The sequence below is a fragment of the Ctenopharyngodon idella genome, chromosome 22, assembly GCF_019924925.1.
Source record: "Ctenopharyngodon idella isolate HZGC_01 chromosome 22, HZGC01, whole genome shotgun sequence".
Lineage (NCBI taxonomy): Eukaryota > Metazoa > Chordata > Actinopteri > Cypriniformes > Xenocyprididae > Ctenopharyngodon > Ctenopharyngodon idella.
Window position 1 is genome coordinate 9,176,884 of NC_067241.1, and position 16,967 is coordinate 9,193,850.

Below are 16,967 nucleotides of genomic sequence, written 5' to 3' on the forward strand. Positions count from 1 at the left end.
TCTAGATGTCATATTTTGTGCAAATAGGACCAGTGACCTTAAAGCTTTAAAAGAGCATAAGAATTTCTGAATTAATAAATTGGCTTATTAATATCTGCCCTGTGTGAACCCCTAAAATAGTCAATATCAGAAAATGATGATTTGAGTTTAATTTCAGAATACAGCTGCTTTTTTTCTATTAAATATGGCCTTACAAATATGTAATGTAATGGAGTACTGCAGCTCAGTGTTCTGCAAATTACTTTGTTGTTCATTTTAAAGCTTTAAATATCTGTTGTTGATTACTCACAACGCAACAGGTGGTTTCATTTTCATTTCATTTGCTCTTCACATTTGTGATTGTCTCTATATCACACCAGCAGGGGCCCCTTATGTTGCATCATCACAGAGGCAATAAAAATGTGAACCATGATCATACAGAGATTCATTTCTCTTGAACTTCTGAAAGATGAAGACCAAAATCTATAAGACTGTTTTGAAGTTTTTTGGAATACTGCTGTTAATCCTCCTACTTTCAGTTTTAATTTTGTTTTCTTTTGTGATCGGTAAGACATTTACATTCAAAGTGAACACAGAACTTGGACAATGGGAAAATACAACCACCATTTATCCGGATTTAAGTCCAGAACAGAGAAAGAATCTGTTGCAGAATTTCAAAGGTAAGGAAAGCTTAATCAGTTTTATCAAAAGTCTAACTGCTTAAATATTTAAATACTTCATAAATGATGAATATAGTAATAACTATAAGTTAAATCGTATTTGATATGTGTGTTATTTGGGGAACAAAACTTGCAGACATGCAGAATATTCTGAATCAGAATTTGATCATTTTCAGATTATGGAAAAATAAAAATCCAATTAAATGCATTGTTGTAATTGGTGTGATATCGTCCCTTTGGAATTATAAGGTTCTATCTGACATTTTTGTCAAAATTGAGTTATTCACATTCATATTCTGTGACAACTTATTTACATTATGTGATGTTTCTTTTTTTAAGTTGTGTACATTTTGGTACTTTTTTTTTTTTTTTTTTTTGTTAAAAAACAAAAAGGTTCTATCTACAAAGTCGAACTTTAACTTGGTTCTATAAGGTTCTATCTGCGTGAGCCAATCAGCACTTCGAATGCACACACGAGGACCAATCAAGATCAGCTTTCTTTGTCATGTCGCCGCAATAGCGGAAGAGATCGCAGAAAAACGCTAAATCAGTGAAGAGAAGATTAAATAATTTCACACAACGCGATGTTTATTAGAAACTTCATGATGGACTTTTATTTACGATCTTGTCAGTGACAGAAGCACAAATTCCATGGAATTAGTCTTTTTGTGTGTTTTGTTGTATCTGATTGCTGAGGAGTTATTTTCAGTTAGACACCAGCGCTATTAAGAGGATAGGTCCGGTTTTTGTAGTCTATTTGCTTTACTCCAGTTATGTCATTGCCATACGAGGGAAAGTTATGTATATATTAGGTAATGTTTTAACCTTGTTCCATCCTGTGTACTTGTACTGAGCTGTATGTACTATGTAGCTATAAAGCTATACGCTATGGCACACTGAATTAAAGTTAAGTTAAATTTTACAAACTGAGTTGTTGCATAGTTGAAGTAATTTAAATATTTTAAATATGAAATATTTTTTATTTTATATATATATATATATATATATATATATATATATATATATATATATATATATATATATCAGTGAAACATTTTTCTATGTTTATTAAACTTTGTTAAACACCTTTGCTGAAGCATTGTCTGTTTTCTTATAGTTTTTTTTTTTTTAGTCTTAAAATGGCTTAAATTTTTACAATATTAAGGCTTAAAGGTCAAATACTCAACAATTTAATTGATGGGGTCTTAACAATAAACGTAACGTTATTAACCTAATTAGCATGTTATTTCAGCCATACTGATGTCTAGAGAGAAAGCCATTGTACATGTCCCACTTTCTGTGGAATAAAGTCTTGCTCTGATGTATTACAGTAGCTGCTTTCTGTCTAAACAAAAAGAAACTTAAATGGTTCCTGCAATAATGTGTTAAATCACCCACCATATTCATACCTAAATTTAACATCTGCACTGAACAAAATATTTAGCACTGCCTTTTATGCTTAACTTGGGGAAAAAAAAAAAAATAAATAAAAAAAAAAAAATAAATATATATATATATATATATATATATATATATATATATATATATATTCATTTAGAATATGAAATAAATGTCATAACCATTAAATTTAACTTTCTCACGCATGTCAACACATTGTTACAACACTAATTTTGTGTTTTAAAACAAATTACAAGTAAACCGTTAGTGTTTCTTGAAAATCATTGCTTCAATTAAATTTTTTTTTTTGCCAGATAGAACCTTATAATTCTAAGCGAAAAGGGTCTTTTTTTTTTTTTGAATTAGAAGGTTCTATCTGCGTTTGACCCATTCCAAAACTCCCCATTTACAAATTTGAGAGGATTTTGATTTTGATATTGTACATTTAAAATACATTTAGGGTCCCTGTCGTTTTCATGTTTGAAAGAAACTTGTTCCCCATATAATCTTTGCTATATGGAATGCAAAAACTTTGAAGCGTAATATCTAAAAACTGCTCAGAACGCAGAAAGAACCTTATAATTCCAAGGGGACTATAAATATATATATAAAATATATACATATTTATCAGGTTTTTATGGCTCATATAGTATTATTGAGGAGAATATGGAGCTCGTACTTGCAGAAAGCTTTATAGGGTTAAATACATATTTTCATTGTGCTTTTCTGTTAAGGTGATAAGTGAGAATTAAGATCAGGGCCTGAAAACCCTATGTTAACCCCTTTTCAGAAACAAAAAGGCTAAATCAGAATATTGACTTTAATCAGAAAATAATGTGCTTATAAGCATGGTCAGATTCTCATGTTTTCTTTTCGTGTTTCCATAGTGGCAATTCAGATTCCCACAGTGTCATTTTCAGAGTCGGATCAGAACATAAGCGCCCTGCAAGAGTTTGACCTGCTACTAAGGAGGGGTGAGGAACTAATGATGCCCAAAGCATGGGAACTTATAGATTCTTCTTGCATATTTTACATGTAAACCCAGCACAGAACTCAGAATGTTCTCACAAGGTTCTCCTAAAGTTCTGGACAAATGTTCTTAGAACAAACATTTTATTAATGTTACTAAGTTATCTGGTCTTTAATAATGCTAAACATTAGCACAAATACATTATTTATACATCATTTATGGAAGTTTTTTTTTTCACAAAGGCCGAAATGCTTTAGTTGGACGTTTGTTTAATGTTTTTTAAATGTTGCTGCTTGTTTCAGAATGTTCAGAGATCATTCAAAAGTTATGTTCCCATGTTTGCAAAATTATAAAATTGAATCTTCCCTTGATGTTTGTACATCCAAGAAAAAATGTTTTTAAAACATTTGATAAACTGGATGTTTTGAACATTCAGAGAACAGTCAGAAATAACATTTTCAACAGTACAGCATATTTTTGTTAGCTGGGAAGAATGAAAATTTGTTTCATTAAAGATTGTTAATAATTTATTGTGCTCTTTCAGTTTTCCCAAAGGTCTTCTCATCCAGCCTGGTCAAACATGAGGTGGTGGGAAAATACAGCCACCTGTTCACGATACCAGGGACAGAGCCTGATCTGGAGCCGTACATGCTGCTGGCTCACATTGATGTAGTGCCGGCCGATGAGGCGGATGGCTGGGACGCTCCTCCTTTCTCTGCTCGAGAGATCAATGGCTTCATTTATGGACGAGGAACCATCGACAACAAACAGTCTGTGATGGTACAGTGATTCAGCACTGCATCGTTCTTCATTGGAACAATTGCACTCTGTTCACTCCAACTTCATGCTAACTGTAATGATTTGCTCTTGAAGGGGATCCTTCAAGCACTGGAATACCTGCTGGAACAAGGTTACACCCCTCGGAGAAGCTTCTACATTGGTTTGGGTCACGACGAGGAGGTCAGTATAAGGTCATACTGTATGTTAACCATAGTTCATCTGCTGAAATCAAAGCTTGTCTTAATGCAGCTGTTTATTTGATTTTCTCAGATTAGTGGCCTAAAAGGTGCTGTGAATATTGTGAAACTGTTGAAGAGTCGAGGGGTGAAGCTTCTGTATGTTTTAGATGAAGGTCTCACGATTGTGGATGGTGTGGTAGATGGCCTAAACGGACCTGCTGCCCTGTGAGAACATTGTTTTACTGCATTAATATAATTATTTTAAGATTGAACTACAGTGTGCTATTTATACCTTGTGTGTTTTCGTAGAATTGGTGTTAGTGAGAAGGGTCAGGCCACAGTAAAGCTGAGTGTCAGCAGCGCTCCAGGACATTCATCCATGCCGCCCAGAGAGAGCAGTATTGGCATCTTGGCTTCAGCTGTCAGAAGGCAGGAAAATATGTTCAAATTTACTGTAATATGAAAACTCTGTTAATGATGATCTTAATATAAATATTTTCTTTGCACCTGTAATGGAGTAGTTCGCAAGGGAAAAGCCATGCAAAAGCCGTTATCAACGTTCGTTCAATGCAAAGGGAGATATTCTCTGTTTAAGGACTACAACAAACGGCTGGTAGGGACATCACAAACCCCAAAATTTACATAAACCCTGCCCCCGGGAACACGCAACAAAGGGGGCGAGGCCATGTTGGGCTGCTTTAGAGAAGAGGAAGTGTTGTTGTAGTAAAGTGTTGTTGCCATGCCGTCATTTTACGGCGGACTGCTTCACAAATGAGGGTCAATTCAACGCTGGATTTGCACAAAAGATTAACATGATGGCACATGCTAGTCGATGAGTTGAATCAACTCACCAGCAACTGCATAAATTTATCCACTAACCATTCAGAAACATCCAGTTGCATTCTAAAAGTTGTAACTTCTTCCTGAGTCTCTCCATCAGTGTTCGACTCCGGTTTGAACAATGTAAGGCTGAACATCGTTACTGACAATCTTCATTTTGGCTGCGTGAGATTCTCCAGCTTTGTTGTTGTTGAGCAACTGAAGCGTGAGCTGTTAAAGCTCCGCCCTCTTCTGGAAAGCAGGCCAGGAGCAGCAGTTTATTTGCATTTAAAGGGACACACACAAAATGGTGTGTTTTTGCTCACATCCAACTAGAGGCAAATTTGACAAGCTATATTAAATGATCTGTGGGGTATTTTGAGCTGAAACTTCACAGACACATTCTGGGGACGCCAGAGACTGTTTATTGTTTTAGATTAAGTATTTTTACGCTTTTTGTGTTTAATTAATCAGATTGTATAATGCTGATGTTTACTGATTTACTGATGTTTACTGAATTAATTTTTTGTTATAAAATTTCCCAGTTTGGAGAAGAACCGGATGCCCAATCTTTTTGGTCATGGTCCTGAGCGTGCCACGTTTGAGCACCTGGCACATAAGGTGATCAATCAAAGATGATTTGAAATGCTTAATGACACTCCTACTCCTACAAATACTGAATTGCTTTATACTTTCTCTTTTGCCTTCTAGTTTGGCTGGCCACACAGAATGATCATGTCTAATCTGTGGCTCTTCTCTTCACTTCTCAGCGGGTAGGCCACGTTTTTGCTCAGTACAGTAACTAATAAGTACATGCTCTGATCTTTCAAATCACATTTGCAGTATTTTGGAAGGACAGCCTGACACAAATGCCTTTGTGAGGACAACAACTGCTGTCACAATGTTTAACTCGGGTGTGAAGGTGGGCTGTCATTCATATCATTCTTTTTCTGTTTATACACAAATTTGCATAAGAATAACTGACTATTTCTCTCTCTTCTGACAGATTAATGTAATGCCGGCACATGCTGAGGCCTTTGTCGATTTCCGTATCCACTCATCCCAGACATTGGAGGAGGTGAGAGGTCACATTGTAGCCACAGCATTAGCACATATAGTTGGCTCATACTTTTAACTAGATTTGCATTTCCTGAAGGAAATACCAGTGCTTGACAAAGGAAGCTTTGGCTCAACCCTTAGTTAAACCTACAGATAGTGAAATACTGTATACAGATACAAAACCCAAATACTGTACAGACAGACATTGATTGTAATATGCAAAAAGTGAGCTTTATAAAGTAGTTATTTTTTTCAATTGTTTGTATTTTACTTGGTTTTTGTTTTTTGTATTATTAATTCCCCTTAGTATTTTTCTTTTGCTTTATTATGTTTGATTTTTTTTTAAGTCATTTTATACCCTTCTTCTTTGTATAATGTTTAATTTTTCAAATTGTCTAATGTTGATGTTTACTGATAAATAAATAAATGGAAAAACAATGGAAATACATGTAGTAAAGAACACCAATCAGAACTGAAACCAAAAGTTTATTCATTAAATCCCTATTCACTTTCTAGGTTCTAAAGCTGATTGAATCCACCATATCTGATGAGCGTGTGAAGGTAGAGTTTGTGAGTGGATTTGACCCACTGCCTGTCAGCTCTTATGATGACGATACATTTGGGTACCAGATCATAAAGAAAACTGTGCGCGACATTTTCCCTCAGGTCACTGTATCTCCTGGTAAGGCTTTCAGCATTGTCATCACTGTTATATTTGCTCTCTATCAAGAGCTCAAGGGGTTTAAGTGCCTCTTGCAGACATCATTGACTCATGAAGAGCTTCTCTTACTCTTAGTTTTGTCAACAAACCAGTTGTACGATTTCCTCTCACAGGGCTCTGCGTGGGTAACACTGACAGCCGGCACTACACAGAACTGTCTCTGGACATTTATCGCTTTGCCCCATCATGGTACAAACCCGGTGATACTGCAAGGTAGGACACACTGAAATGGTACTCTAGCTGAAGCTGTAAAAGGAACTAAATATTAAACAGCTTATACTTCCCTTTAGATTCCACGGTGTGAATGAGAGAATCTCCATCCAAAACTATGAAGAGATCGTGCTGTTCTACTTCCAGCTCATGCAGAATAGCGACGTTAGGAACTTGCCGGCACCTCGCACCTAAAATGAACATATTTCATGCTTTGGAATCCTGTGGAATTTATAAGCTTTGTTCTGATTTAATGAACTTGAATATAAAATATTTTATTCTATGTTCATGTACAGTACTGTTCAAAAGTTTGGGGTCAGTCAATTATTATTATTATTATTATTATTTTTTTTTTTTTAAAGAATACTTTTATTCAGCAAGGATGCATTAATCTGATCAAAAGTGAAAGTGAATATTGGAGTAATGATGCTGAAAATTCAGCTTTGCATCACAGGAATAAATTACATTTTAAATATATAAAATATATATAAATTAGATTTTCAATTGTAATACCATATTACTGTTTTTAATGTAGTTTTGATCAAATAAATGTATCCTTGGTGAGCATAAGAGGCGTCTTTCAAAAGCATAAAAAAATCTTACCGACCCCAAACTTTGAAAAATTACTCTAAATATATTTCATTAATTTGCTTGAAATGCTGCGTGTAAAATGACTGACAATAAAAATAATTTTCTCGCAATTCCTTTCTATAGTATATTTGGATAGTTTTCACTGGATGAGTTAACATTTTAAATACAAATCACTAGGTTCCTTGTTAGAGCGACCGACTCCCATGCACACGGGCCCGGGTTCGAGTCCTGCGTAGAGCGGGCAGTTCGAACAGGAGAGGTTACGTTGGTGCCGCGACCCAGATGGGAGTGAGGTTTAGGGGGGTGAGTGTAATGGACGTAAGCCGGTAAGAGCTGTGCGTGTAAACCTCACTCCCCTGATCTCAAGAGATGCTCTAGCGACTGACGCTAGAGACTGCAGTCTTTAGCCTCCCATGCCGGTGGCCCCGGGTTTGAGTCCCACTTAGAGTGGGCGGTTCGAACAGGAGGGGTTACACATGCAAAACCACAGTGTTTACAATAATTTTTATATTTTTTTACAGTTATTTTAGCTTTAAAAGTTATGTTCGCATCTTCTGTCCATGTAAAATACGCCTTCCAATATTTCAGTTATCTCAAGATTTTCTTGTTATTGGGAAAAAAAAGCTGTTGTGTTAGTGCTGGGTAACTCAAGGTTAATTCTGAGGCCAGCAGCAGCACTTACAGAGTAACTCTGTAAATGAAGGACGTCTGGTCAGCTGGGTTTACAGTTTGCACACACAACCTCTGGCTTGCCTACACTCTGCTCCTCTTCACTGAATAGAATATCTTAGCTTTCAGGTAATTGCATTTTTATGTAATATTTCACAATGAGTCTGCTGTATGTCTACAGTTTGTTTTTTGACTTTGCTCTGTCACACTGTCAATGATTAATAGTCAAATGTTACATGAAAAGTATTCAGATGTTTATGGTACTGGCTGAGATGATAGTTGCCCTATACAGAAGTACTGTAGACTCCTGCAAAGCCGTCAAGATGCAGAGAGCAGATAAAGACTCCTCCAGAAGGACCTTTTGACACCGTCTTTATGTAGTTTATAACCTCTTATGTATTTGACCTTTGTTTCATTGCTCTTTTCCCTGGTTGCATCGAAAGTAAACTTGAAAGAAAGTACAGATCTAAAAAGAAGTGAAAAGATTACAAATAACTGGAATATTTTCACCAGAACATTACTTCATATTAAACAGACAGTGGTTTAAAGTAGTAGTCATTATAATTTAATTACATGAGTATGAATAATGAGCTGAGTCGCAACTATGCTTCATATTAAGTCTTTTAGAAAGAACACACATCTCATGCATAAGCAGTCATTCATTTACTTCCCTGTTGTTTTTCACCTCTCTGTGTCCTATTGCCTGTAATCTTGTATTATCTGTCATTTATGATTCTGCCTTAAAGATGATTCTTATGTAAATAGTCACATTATCCACATTACTGAATGTTTTCTAAACTGTACTGTAAAAAAATTGTTAAAGGATTAGTTCACTTTCAAATGAAAATAACCCCAAGTTTTACTCACCCTCAAGCCATCCTAGGTGTATATGACTTTCTTCTTTCTGATGAACACAATCAGAGAAATATTAATAAATATCCTGATGCATCCGAGCTTTATAATGGCAGTGAGAGGGATCAATGAGTATGAGCTGAAGAAAGTGCTTCCATCCATCATAAACATACTCATAGTGCATACTGCATAGTGAAGCGATGCATTTGTGTACAAAAAATATCCATATTTAACTAGTTATGAAGTAAAATATCTAGCTTCCGTCAGACCATATTCAAGTTACGAAGAAAGTGAAAAACTCTCGCAGTTCAAAAAGCTTATGCTACGTCCTACGCCTTAATTCAACTTACGGAAATAGCTTAACTGACGCGACACCAGTTCCGTTTTTTCCGTAAGTTGAATACGGAAGGCGGTCTGGCGGAAGCTGGATATTTTACTTCATAACTTGTTAAATATGGATATTTTTTTACACTAATCGCTTCAGAAGGCCTTTATTAACCCCCCGGAGCCGTGTGGAGTACCGTTATGATGTATGGATGTGGATGGAGACCCTTTCTTCAGCTCATACTCGTTTGGTAACGCTTACCGCCATTATAAAGCTCGGATCCATCAGGATATTTATTAATATATCTTTCTGTTTGTCAGAAAGAAGAATGTCATATACACCTAGAATGGCTTGAGGGTGGAGTGTATAAAATCTGGACAACTGGAGTGTATAAAATCTCCATGGCTCTTTAACGTGATTCTAATCCACAGCAGCAGAGGGCGCTCGTGCTGCGTTAACAGTGAGGTATTAGATAAACATGAACCCTGATTCAGGTCAGTCTCAAATGAATTAATTAGTTGTCATTTATAATATTTATTTTAATGTACTTATTTATATGGTTATATGTCAGGTGAATAGCTTACATGGTGCAGTCAATATCGTGAAGCTCCTGAAGAGTCGAGGGGTGAAGCTCCGGTATGTTTTAGATGAAGGCCTGGCAGTGCTGGACGGTGTCATAAGTGGCCTGGATGGACCTGCTGCCTTGTGAGACTGTTATTTTGAGCAACTCTACTAGCAAAGTCATTTATTATTGAATTAGTCTGTAATATTTGCCCAGTGTGTGTTTTGTAGAATAGGTATCAGTGAGAAGGGTCAGGCCACAGTAAAACTGAGTGTCAGCAGCGCTCCAGGACATTCATCCATTCCGCCCAGAGAGAGCAGCATTGGCATCTTGGCTTCAGCTGTCAGAAGGTATGCAGAAACCCCTAAAACACTTTTTCTTTTTATTAGATGTTTTGTTTAGTGATTTATTTATTGCTGTCAAGTTATTCAGTAAACAGATGCATGGCAGCGGTATTAAACTGAGCTAAAGTCTTTATTTAACCCTTAGGTGCTGTTCGGGGTCTTTTTGAACCCAAATGATGTTTGCTGAAATTCATTTTTTTTTTCTCTTTGTCCAAATGGCATGAGACTTTGTACAGTTGTCAACTTTCTAGATCTACAAATAAAGAAAAAAATTGTAATGATATCTGTTTTTATGTTAGCGTGAAAAAAAAAAAAGTCACACTCGTAGAGACCCCGCTTAGAAAATGGACAAAATTCATCCTCAAAATCAGAAACAACGCAGAAAACATAAAGACAGAAATGAAGTAGCACACTTTAAAACATTCACAATTCAAAATGATTATGTTCACACACACACACACACACACACACACACACACACACACACACACACACACACACACACACACACACTCACGTAATCTATGTGCTTTATTTGCTTATTTGTTATTGCTGTTCGATTCATTGCATTTTGATGTTCATGTCATGTATTTGTTCTCAATATGTTCATTTCTGTTAATTTTGGTTCTGTTTATTTAGTAACTGAAGTGTAGATTAAATTTGTAGAATTATATGAAAAACAGTGTTTGAAATAAATGATAAACTATAAAGACTAATTTTCTCTTGACATCTTGTTTAGGTTTGATTCTAATCATAATGTAACATTACTGAAAAAAAATTTTTTTTTTCAGTACAAAAAATGCTAAACTTTGACAAAAAGTCATTTTTATTGTTATAATTGTGATTTCATAATATGTAGATAGGAATCCAACTGGAAAAGATGTCTTTCAGTTAGTCAAATAGCAAATAGTGGAGCTCTGCAGCCATCTACTGGTTAAAGTGATCATTTTTTACTTTTAAAACGGCATTTTCCAGATGATGGGCAAAAATCTTACACTAAACCATGTCAAATTATCCATGTTATCCCCATGAATGAAATTTAGAAATGTGGGTCTTTTATAAAGTGAGTTTTACATAAAAAAACTGTTTTTTGCATAAAAACCTATTTAAAAAAATATTTTTTAATTTATGTATATAAATTTAAAAAATATCATAAATCCTCCTAAAACTACACAAATGTGGAGTAAAAACATTAATAAACTGAGTGAAATAATTAAAAAAACAAACAAACAAACAAACAAACAATTATTTTGTTACAAAATTACATTTTGTTGTCTGGGGTCTCTGGAGACCCCAAACAGCATGAGTGTACACCCCAAACGAACAACGCATAAGGGTTAAATGATGTTTTCGGTAATATCTTTTCTCAGGTTGGAGGAAAATCCGATGCCCAGACTGTTTGGTTATGGTCCTGAGCGTGACACATTTGAACACCTGGCACAAAAGGTAAAAGTAAAAGCAGAGGATTTTACAGGCTACATTTTATGAAATATGGACTTGCTTTTCAACAAACCATTTCTCTTATTTTATTTTGTAGTTTGGCTTGCCTCTCAGATTCGTCATACGTAATTTGTGGCTCTTCTCTCCAAAGTTCATTTAAAGAGGACCTATTATGTTTTTTTTTGTTTTTTTTATACATGTTCAACTTTCTTTATTGTGTAATGTTGCTGTTTGAGCATGAAAAAGGTCTGCAAAGTTACAAAGCACAAAGTCCACTCCAAAGGGTGGTATTCTCTATATCAGTAAGCACTCCTAAGTAGCCAAAATGGTTCAGCCCGATAATGGCCCAGATCCGGCAGGCCGGAAGAAATAACTCGGCCCGGTTGCGGTTACCAGACTCAGAATGGACGTAGGATGAATGACGCCCCAGAAACGGCCCAAATTCACTGGCCAGAGTCCGGCTGCCAAAACTGCCGGCAATGGGCCACAATCACGCTGACAAGAATTGAACACTTACTTGGTACTGGCCCGAGTCTAGGTACTGAAACTGAGCTGACACTGCCGGCACTGGGCCACAATCACATCAGCAAAAATGGTACACTTAGCCAGTACTGGTCCGAGACTGGGTACTGAAACTGAGCCGGCATTGGGCCACAATCACACCAACACTTATCCGGTACTAGTCTTGTTTGCTAAATTAAAAAATATACTTGCACTTACTCTTTACTCTTACTAAGAATTAAACACAGTACAACTTCTAAAATATGTGTATTAAAGGGTCATGAAACCCCAAAACACATTTTTTGAGATTTGAACAGATATGTCCAGGCTGCACATCATTGAAAACACTAAAGGCACTCATATCCATAAGTGGAAATTAGTTAGACTCCTTCCAGTTTTTATATAAATACAGAGCTTTGAATAATAATTTATTTTTCCACAAAATGACATTGTTCTTATCATCCTTAAGATGGCATCTACTTCCAACTAAAATAAAAAATATATTTTACAGTGTCCTTGTTAAGCCTATGTATTTATGCATGTCAACGAAACAATGTTTAACTCGGGTGTGAAGGTGGGGCACTCTTTTTTTGTAAGTTCACTAAGTTGTAGCATCAATGGAGATCTGATTATTTCTCTTTCTCTTACAGATTAACATAATCCCGTCATATGCTGAACCTTTGGTCAATTTCCGTATCCACTCAGCCCAAACGCTGCAGGAGGTGAGAGGTCACGCTGTAGCCACACAATGACTCATTCAGCCAGCCCTGAGTCCAGGCTAGAGTTGTTATAGCTCAGCTATTAACTTTTGCTCTTCACACCTTCTCAACCAGTTTCGCATGAATCACTCTAAATAAAAAACTAACTCTAGAAGGACAGTTCACCCATTCAAAAATGACAATTATGTTTGTGACTGAAAAACTGTATGACTTTCTTTCTTTAATGGAAAGTGTCCATACAATAAAAGTCCTGTACTGTTTGTACCTCATTGTTTTCCAAAATATCTTCGTATGTGTGTTGAACTGATGTGAGGGTGATTAAATGACAGAACATTGATTTTTGGGTGAACTATCCCTTTAAATCAGACTCGGACTATAATCACTCACTGTTTGATCACATCACATCCCCTTTTATGTCATCTTTTAGGTTATGGATTTGGTCAAGTCAACCATATCAGATGAGCGTGTGAAGGTAGAGATGGTCGATGGATTCGACCCACTGCCCATCAGCTCCTATGATGAGCAGGCTTTTGGGTTCCAGGTCATAAAGAAAACAGTGCAGGTCATGTTTCCTCAGCTCACAGTGGCCCCTGGTAAGTGAAGTCTTGCATTTCTGCTTAAGTGCCACTTACGCACATCATTGTCTCGTGAAGAGCCACTTTTAGCTGCTCTATGATTTTCTCTCACAGGTGTATGTGTTGGCAGCACTGACAGCCAGCACTACAAGGACATCACCCGAGACATATATCGCTTTGCACCACTGTGGTTCAAACCAGGTGATCCTCAGAGGTAAGACACAGGAGAGTGGCTCTTTATACTAATGTAGTGGAGTATCCAGCTTGAGGGTACGTTAAACAACAACGATGTACTAAAAAAATGAGAAAAAGTTTTTCCTTTGCTTTTTTGAAAAGTTCCGTTTACAGACGACAACGTTGTCAAAACGATTCCCGTTAACATGGAAATGACTAAAACGACTAAAAATGCTGTATTACGCATGCCAGGCCAGTAGTTGGCGATGTTAGAATTAGGCGTACGTAAATAATGTGTAGTAGCGGACGGTGCAGTAAATCTACATTTTGTGAAGTGTTAATAACCTTGTATCTTGAGCAGCAGAAACACAGTCCTGTAGTCCACCATTGTTGTTTTGGTTGTCAATTACTCGCCGATGCTTGTAGTCTGAACATGTAATATGTATGTGCATGACTGTTTTCACAAATTTGCATTTTGTAGTTTACACAGAGACAATAATTGTATCATTTTCAGAAACTTGCACTTTGAAACCCGCTTTCAAAAATTTCATATTCAGACCCCAAAAACGCAGTTGTCATGTAAATAACAAAACATATACAGATTTTTTTTGTTTTTGTTGAAAACGGTGTCGTGTAAACGGCCCCTGAAACATCAAGTTTTTATATGATTAAATGTTCATGTTCCTCCTTTAGATTCCACGGTGTGAACGAGAGAATCTCCATCCAAAACTATCAAGAGATCGTGCTGTTCTACTTCTACTTTCAACTCATGCAGAATAGTGACATTAGGAAGTTGCCGCCACCTCACACCTAAAACGAACAGATGTCATGCTTTGGAATTCTGTGGAATTTATAAGCTTTTTTCTGACCAAATGAACATGAATATAAAATCTCCACAAAACATATTTTATTCTATGTTCACGTACAGTACTGTGCAAAAGTTTGTGGTCAGATTTATTTATTTATTTATTTATTTTTTTTTGGAAAGAATACTTATATTCAGCAGGGATGCATTAATCTGATCAAACAAGATTCTATTCATCACAGTTTCCCCAAAAATATTAAGCAGCACAATGCTTTTCAAAATTGATAATAAGAAATATTTCTTGAGCAGCAAATCAGCATGATTTCTGAAGGATTTCATAATGATGCTGAAAATTCAGCTTTGATCACAGGAATAAATTACACTTTAAAATATATTAAATTAGAAAACCATTATTTTAAATTGTAATAATATTTCACCATATTACTGTTTTTAATGTATTTTTGATCAAATAAATGTATCCTTGGTGAGCCTAAGAGATGTCTTTCAAAAGCATAAAAAAAACTGACTGACCCCAAACTTTGAAAAATTACTGTAAATATATTCCCTGCAAACAAGCCTGCACTGTCCCTTTACGGGCCCACTTAGGGCTGCCAGCGCAGGGCCCCTGAGAATTTGCTCATTGGCAAAACGTTGGCCCCTTAGCGCTGGCCCTGCATGGGCAGCCCTCACTTAACCTCCAGGAAGCCTTAGCGCTGTTTTATTGAAAATAATAAAGCTTGAAGTCACCGTTATGGAGGTAAGCACTTGCTTTAGTTGGGCTCCTGACCCTTGACTTCTTAACTTTAATGTTTCTGAAGCACGTTTATTACAGCAAAAGTTGTGAGAGAAAAAAAAACTGATCTGATGATTCAGTCATCTTGTAGTGTCCAGATTCACTGATTTCTAAGAACATTATTTAGATTTAATGATTTCACATTATAGGAGCTCTAGAATGTCACTGCATAAGTTTTTGTCCTGCTTTAATATTTTGAATGTTAATTCATGATGTAGAAGTTATTCAGACAGGCTCTTGTCGACACAGACATCAAGCTTCAAGCGTATGAACCTCAACAATGGTGACAATCAACAAAATATTCAGATCAACTCTGAACATCACAAGACAAGCTACTGAAGGGCCAGCACTAAGGGGCCAACGTTTTGCCAATGAGCAAATTCTCAGGGGTCTGTGCTGGCAGCCCTAAGTGGGCCCGTAAAGGGCCAGTGTAGGCTTGTTTGCAGGGTTTCTTCTTTTGCTTGAAATGATGCATTTAAAATGACATGATTGACCACAAAAATGAATTTCTTGAAATTCCTTTCTATATATCTTTAGGTATGACTGGATGAGTTAACATTTTAAATACAAATTGCTAGGTTACTCATGCCATACCAGTGTAAATATAAGATAGCAGAATACAGTAAGTAACATTTCCTGCCTTATTGAGGTTTGTTTACAATTATTTTTTTTTACAGTTATTTTAGTTTTAAAAGTTATGCATTAGCTTTAAAAGTTATGTATGCATCTTCTGTCCATGTAAAATACGCCTTCCAATATTTCAGTTTTCTCAAGATTTTCTTGTTATTGAAAAAAAAGCTGTTGTGTTAGTGCTGGGTAACTCAAGGTTAATTTTGAGGCCAGCAGCAGCACTTACAGAGTAACTCTGTAAATGAAGGACGTCTGGTCAGCTGGGTTTACAGTTTGCACACACAACCTCTGGCTTGCCTACACTCTGCTCCTATTCACTAAATAGAATATCTTAGATTTTGCATTTTTATGTAATATTTCACAAGGAGTCTGCTGTATGTCCAGAGTTTGTATTTTTGACTTTGCTCTGTCACACTGTCAATGATTAATAGTCAAACGTTACATGAAAAGTATTCAGTATTCAGATGTTTATGGAGCTGGCTGAGATGATAGTTGCCCTATACAGAAGTACTGTAGACTCCTGCAAAGCCGTCAAGATGCAGAGAGCAGATAAAGACTCCTCCAGAAGGACCTTTTGACACCGTCTTTATGTAGTTTATAACCTCTTATGTATTTTACCTTTGTTTCATTGCTTTCATTGGTGTCAAAATCTAGTCAATATTTTCCCTGGCTGCATCGCCTTACTGTTCCTTAAACATTTTTATTTATTGGTTTAAAGAGTAGTAAAATAGGCATTATTCATTAAAGCTGCTGTCCGTAACGTTTTTTGTGTTCAAAATTGTTTACCAGATCTGAGCCACAAGCAGGCCATAGCAATGCCACATGTCAGAGCAAAGAAATAAACCAGAACTGGACCTTATCTGAGCCACAAAGTCTTCATATATGATTTATAGAATCATCTTAGCAATAACAAGCCTTTTAACAAGCAGAATCACTGAAGGAAAGAAGAGAACAGAAAAAAAGAGACAAACAGAAACACAAGAGCTACAACTGACTACAGCCACAGCCTCAGATGAAATCAACTGAAGATAAAAGAATACATTAAATCTCTCAACTCCACAAACAGCATTACAGCTTCACATATTACTAACCACATTGACTTTATTTCTGTCATTCATCTACTGAAGTGCTTATTGAGAATTAAAAGAAGTTTAACGTTCATGTTTGTTTCATTTGAAGTCACCATAATTGT

The 16,967-nt window shown here is 36.2% G+C and overlaps 2 protein-coding genes across 2 annotated transcripts; both read left to right on the forward strand.

The window, feature by feature from the left end:
* The first annotated feature begins 108 nt into the window (after window positions 1-108).
* pm20d1.1 (peptidase M20 domain containing 1, tandem duplicate 1) lies at window positions 109-7,496 on the forward strand. Its single transcript, XM_051880283.1, has 13 exons — window positions 109-659; window positions 2,945-3,031; window positions 3,572-3,807; window positions 3,901-3,987; window positions 4,078-4,211; window positions 4,296-4,415; window positions 5,351-5,426; window positions 5,517-5,578; window positions 5,649-5,727; window positions 5,812-5,883; window positions 6,381-6,546; window positions 6,699-6,798; window positions 6,876-7,496. The coding sequence occupies exons 1-13, from the start codon at window positions 449-451 to the stop codon at window positions 6,988-6,990; spliced, it is 1,545 nt and encodes a 514-aa protein (XP_051736243.1). The 5' UTR covers window positions 109-448; the 3' UTR covers window positions 6,991-7,496.
* Window positions 7,497-9,568: 2,072 nt separating this feature from the next.
* On the forward strand, window positions 9,569-16,934 carry LOC127505040 (N-fatty-acyl-amino acid synthase/hydrolase PM20D1.2-like). Its single transcript, XM_051880293.1, has 7 exons — window positions 9,569-9,937; window positions 10,025-10,144; window positions 11,509-11,584; window positions 12,730-12,801; window positions 13,226-13,391; window positions 13,488-13,587; window positions 14,241-16,934. The coding sequence occupies exons 1-7, from the start codon at window positions 9,789-9,791 to the stop codon at window positions 14,359-14,361; spliced, it is 804 nt and encodes a 267-aa protein (XP_051736253.1). The 5' UTR covers window positions 9,569-9,788; the 3' UTR covers window positions 14,362-16,934.
* The last annotated feature ends 33 nt before the right edge of the window (window positions 16,935-16,967 follow it).

Excerpts from the sequence above, each read along its gene's own strand:
- pm20d1.1 (XM_051880283.1), top strand. The coding sequence starts at position 449 with ATGAAGACCAAAATCTATAAGACTGTTTTGAAGTTTTTTGGAATACTG. Across the intron at positions 660-2,944 it reads TCTGTTGCAGAATTTCAAAG|TGGCAATTCAGATTCCCACA; the intron begins GTAAGGAAAGCT and ends GTGTTTCCATAG. Across the intron at positions 3,032-3,571 it reads TGACCTGCTACTAAGGAGGG|TTTTCCCAAAGGTCTTCTCA; the intron begins GTGAGGAACTAA and ends GTGCTCTTTCAG.
- LOC127505040 (XM_051880293.1), top strand. The coding sequence starts at position 9,789 with ATGGTTATATGTCAGGTGAATAGCTTACATGGTGCAGTCAATATCGTG. Across the intron at positions 10,145-11,508 it reads TTGGCTTCAGCTGTCAGAAG|GTTGGAGGAAAATCCGATGC; the intron begins GTATGCAGAAAC and ends ATCTTTTCTCAG. Across the intron at positions 12,802-13,225 it reads CAGCCCAAACGCTGCAGGAG|GTTATGGATTTGGTCAAGTC; the intron begins GTGAGAGGTCAC and ends GTCATCTTTTAG.